Source organism: Bison bison, unplaced genomic scaffold (assembly GCF_000754665.1).
Source record: "Bison bison bison isolate TAMUID 2011002044 unplaced genomic scaffold, Bison_UMD1.0 scf7180017859419, whole genome shotgun sequence".
Classification (NCBI taxonomy): domain Eukaryota; kingdom Metazoa; phylum Chordata; class Mammalia; order Artiodactyla; family Bovidae; genus Bison; species Bison bison.
The window spans coordinates 60,720-65,481 of NW_011489991.1; the positions used below are offsets into that span (position 1 = coordinate 60,720).

At 43.2% G+C, this 4,762-nt stretch overlaps 1 protein-coding gene across 1 annotated transcript; it reads right to left on the reverse strand.

Moving 5' to 3' along the window:
• Nucleotides 1-422: 422 nt before the first annotated feature.
• Nucleotides 423-1,367, reverse strand: LOC104981885 (olfactory receptor 10W1). Its single transcript, XM_010831139.1, has one exon. It carries the CDS (start codon nt 1,365-1,367, stop codon nt 423-425), a length of 945 nt encoding a protein of 314 aa, XP_010829441.1.
• Nucleotides 1,368-4,762: the final 3,395 nt, after the last annotated feature.

A 4,762-nucleotide genomic window follows, 5' to 3' on the forward strand; every position in this document is an offset into this window, starting at 1 on the left:
AATAACTTGTACCCTTTTAAAAGATAATTTTAATATCAACTGAGAGAAATCCTTGTTGCATGGGAATTTGCACGAGCTGGAAACTAACCCTTGTCTGAGAGGTAAGACCCTCTCCTAGTTTTTCAGTTCAGTTAGTCGCTCAGTCGTGTCTGACTTCTTGTGACCCCATGGACTGCAGCTCCAGGCCTCCCTGTCCATCACCAACTCCCGCAGTTTACTCAAACTCATGTCCATTGAGTTGGTGATGCCATCCAATCATCTCATCCTCTGTCGTCCCCTTCTCCTCTCATCTTCGATCTTTCCCAGCATCAGGGTCTTTTCCAATGAGTCAGTTCTTCGCATCTGGTGGCCAAAATATTGGAGTTCCGCTTCCGCATCAGTCCTTCCAGTGAACACTCAGGAATGATGTCCTTTAGGGTGGCCTAGCTTTCCCGGGGGAGGCAACTCCTGGCAAGAACTCTTGCTATGGCCTCTTTCATCTCACTGTTCCTCAGGGTGTAGACAAACGGGTTCAGCAACGGGGTCCCCAGTGTGTACACCAGGGAGACAAACTGATCCTGTTCGGGGTGGTAGCTGGAGCTGGGCCGCAGGTACATGAAGGCGCAGCAGCCGTACTGCAGCAGGACCACGGCGAGGTGGGAGGAGCAGGTGGAAAACGCCCGGCGGCGGCCCGCGGCCGAGTGGGCCCGGAACACCGCGGCCACGATGGAGGCGTAGGAGGCGGCGATCAGGAGGAAAGGCACCGCGATGGCCAGTGTGGCCGCCACCAGCACTGACTGTTCATGCCTGTGGCTCTGGGCACAAACGAGACACATCACTGGGGGCACATCACAGTAAAAGTGCTGAATGCCCCGAGCTGGGCAGAAGGGCAGAGAGAAGACAAAGGCCACCAGCTGGAAGGACAGGCAGAGGCCGAGGACCACGGAGGCCGCCACCAAGCGGGCGCAAAGCGTCCGAGGCATGATGAGAGGGTACTGCAGCGGGTGGCAGACGGCAGCGTGGCGGTCGTAGGCCATGGAAGCCAGGAGGAAGCAGTCGGCACTGCCCAGTCCGATGAAGAAGCCCATCTGAGTGGCACAGCCCAGCAGGGTGATGGTCTTCTCTGACTGTAGGATGTTGGCCAGGAGGTGGGGCACCACCACAGCAGTGTAGCCGATTTCTACTCCCGAGAAGCTGACCAGGAAATAGTACATGGGCGTGTGGAGGCGGGCTTCGGTCTGGATGGCCACCATGATGAGGACATTCCCAGTGATGACCCATGTATAAACCAGGCTGACCCCAAGGAAGGACAAGATGCGTGGCTCTGACTGGGAGGGATAGGCCAGGAACACGAATTCCATCCACAATGAGTGGTTTCCCCAGGACATTGAGTTAACAGACTTTCTCTGTTGAGAGTTATTAATACAAAGAAAGAATCAGACTAACAATACATCAGTTCATACTCCCATGATGTATGATGTAATCTGCATCATGATGATGTAATCTAAGATTATATTACATGAGCCCTGATGTAATCTAACTGAGTTAGAAACTACAAGAATTAAGACTTACTGTCTTTTTCTTCCCCCCTTTAACAAGCTTCTTCACTTAAATATCTACAATTATATTTCTAACTGCCAAAAGTTGGGCTAAATTGTGTAAGACTTTTTTGAGGGAAAGAGTCAGAGGAAGTTTGTGGAATTTCAAACTATTTTCAGTAGAAGTGGAATGAAGATTATTTCAGTTAACTCCCAAGAAACTGTCAACAACTTTTAAAGTTCAGAGATTATGAAGGGGAGGGCAGAAGCTATTCATCACTTAATTCATTTGTATGTGTACTCAGTACCTCCTAAGACATTCAGTTGGAGATATATGGGTACAATATTCATAAGTTCATGATATGGTGTGAAATATATGTAACAAGATTGTAATAGAAACTAGATAGAGTCATAAGAGATGAATAAATTAGACAATTAAGTTTTATAGATAGAATGCATTTTCAATTTTGGGAGTCAGTCAAGACTTCATGAGAGAGAAAGCATGGAAGGATGACTGAGGAAAGGAAATTTATGGAAAACACAATTTAAAATTGTAGCAATGGGAGGGTCATGAGAAACTGATTCATTCTGGATGGAGTGTAAGATGCTACAAAGGAGAACGGAAAGAGGAGATTGCCACAAGTTTTTACAAGGTTAAATACTTGGTGTAGTATGGTAGGAGGGTATGTGCCATTTGGTAAGAGTAGCAGTGATGGAATGACATCATCAGAGTGCTGCTCAAGAAAGAGCAGTGCTGTGTGCAGCAGAGAACAGCCAGCAGAGTGAAATGTCAACCAATGGATTCAGATACAATATCTGCACACTGTATGTCTGATAAAGGCTTAATATTCAGAATATACAAAAAACTTGCCTAACTCAGTAACAAACAGTGCAATTAAAAATGGGCAAAAGGCTTGAATACACAGTTCTTCAATGAAGACACATGCATGGCCAACAGGCATGTTAAAAGATGCTCAACATCACTAATCATAAGGTTTACAAAATCAAAATGAAATATTACCTCACACCCATTAGGATGGCCACTATAAAAAAATAGAAAATAACAAGTTTTGGCAAGTATGTGGAGGAATTAGAAACCTTTTGTATTTTTGGTGGGAATGTAAATGGTGTAGCCACTATAGAAAACAGTATGGAAATTCGTCAGAAAAACTAAACATAGGATTACCATATGATCCAGCAATTTCACTTCTTGGTATATTTCTAAAACAAATGAATTTCTTGAAGAAATATTTGCACACCTGTGTTCATCGCAACACTGTTCATGATAGCCAAGAGGTGGAGGCAATGTAATTGTCTACCATCAAGTAAATGGATAAAGCTACTGTGATATAAATATACAAAGGAATATTATTCAACCTTAAAAAAGTGAAACCTTGTCATATGTTGCAACATGGTTAAACCTTGAGGACATTATGCTAAGTGAAACCAGCCAGTCACAAAAAGAAAATTGCAGCATGATTCCACTTATAGATAGTATCCGAAGTAGTCAAGCCCTTGGCAACTGTAAATAAAATGTGTTTACTGGGGGTAGGGGTGATGGGAAAAAGCGATGGATAGAACTATCACACTGCTGGAAGGGGCAGATCACACACATGATCATCATTAAAAAGACACGGTAAGATAGATAACTCAAGAGAACCTACTCTATAGCACACGGAACTCTGCTCAGTGCTCTGTGGTGACCTACAGGGAAGACAATCCAGAAGAGAGAGGATGTATGTGAACATATCGCTGATTCATTCTGCTGTACAGCAGAGACTAACATACTATCATAAAGCAACTATACTCCAGTAAAATTAATTTAAAAATATGATAATAGGCAGTCCACATCTTCAATCTAATACAAATCAGGTTAATTTATAGCTTTGTGTTTGATGGTTTTGGTGGTCTGCTCACACTTTGACTGATATTAACTTATTAGTGCTAAAATTCCTAATTATTTTTCTCATTTTCAGAGCATCAGAACATCGTCTACCATTCCTCTAACACTGGCCCATTGTTCTAGTCTGCCAATATTGAGACTTTAAATAATCCACTTCATGTCTTAGCTACCTTTTTGAAGTCACTCACATTTAATTTTTATGTATTAAGTGTCAAGCACCACATACAATGGTGATACAAATGGGATGATTGCTTCTCAGCTGGATAGTCTATCCTAATGAGAGGCAGACACTGTTGATAAAACAATCTGGCATATATATATATAAATATATGTTTATAATTAACTGCTATCTAGAAAAAATAGGGACTTCCTTGGTGGTCCAGTGGCTAAGACTCATGCTCCCAATGCAGGGGGCTTGGGATTCAATTCAGGGAACTAGGTCCCACATGCCCCTACTAAGGGTTCACATGCCACAGCTAAAGATCCTGCATGCATGCCACGACAAAGACTGAGGATCCCAAGTGCCACAACTGAGACCTGACTCAGCCAAATAAATATAAAAAAAAAAAAATAGTGTGTTATAAGACTGTGCAACATGGGGCTCTGACAAAATTTTTGATTAAGCAATTCTGAAAAGTCTTCCTAGAGGGAATCATATTTAAGCTTAGATCTGAAGAATAGAAATTAACCAGGAGCAGAGGGACAGGCTGAGTCATGGGGTCCATATTCTGGACAGATGAAATAGGGGTAGTCATGGTTCCCAGAAGTAAAACCTATTATATCAACATGTCATCAACTTGTTCACCCAAGTTGCTTTCAGATACGTTGCATACAACCTCGGCAAGGTAAGAGCACTTTAGCACCATCTCCAGAAATCTGCCCAGAGTGATACCTGTTCATGGTCCCACCTGCATATCAATAGTCCAAGTCACAGCCCATGTCATACCCTCCTTCCTTCTTACTTCTCCAGCCAGCCCAGCCCCAGTTGGTAGGATGTTAGGAGAAAAATTACCCTGTCCTTCGCTATCTCCCAGAGTATGCTCAAATTCATGGCCATCGAGTCGGTGATGCCACTCAGCCATCTCATCCTCTGCCGTCCCCTTCTCCTCCTGCTTTCAATCTTTCCCAGCATCAGGGTCTTTTCCAAAGCGTTGGCTCCTCACATCAGGTGGACAAAGTATTGGAGTTTCAGCTTCAATATCAGTCCTTCAGTGAATATTCAGGATTGATTTCCTCTAGGATTCACTGGTTTGATCTTTTTGCAGTCTAATTAGCATTATTTTAAAAGAGAGTTAGAGAATGTGGCAATAAACAGATCTGTGCTAAAATCTTAGTTTCCTAT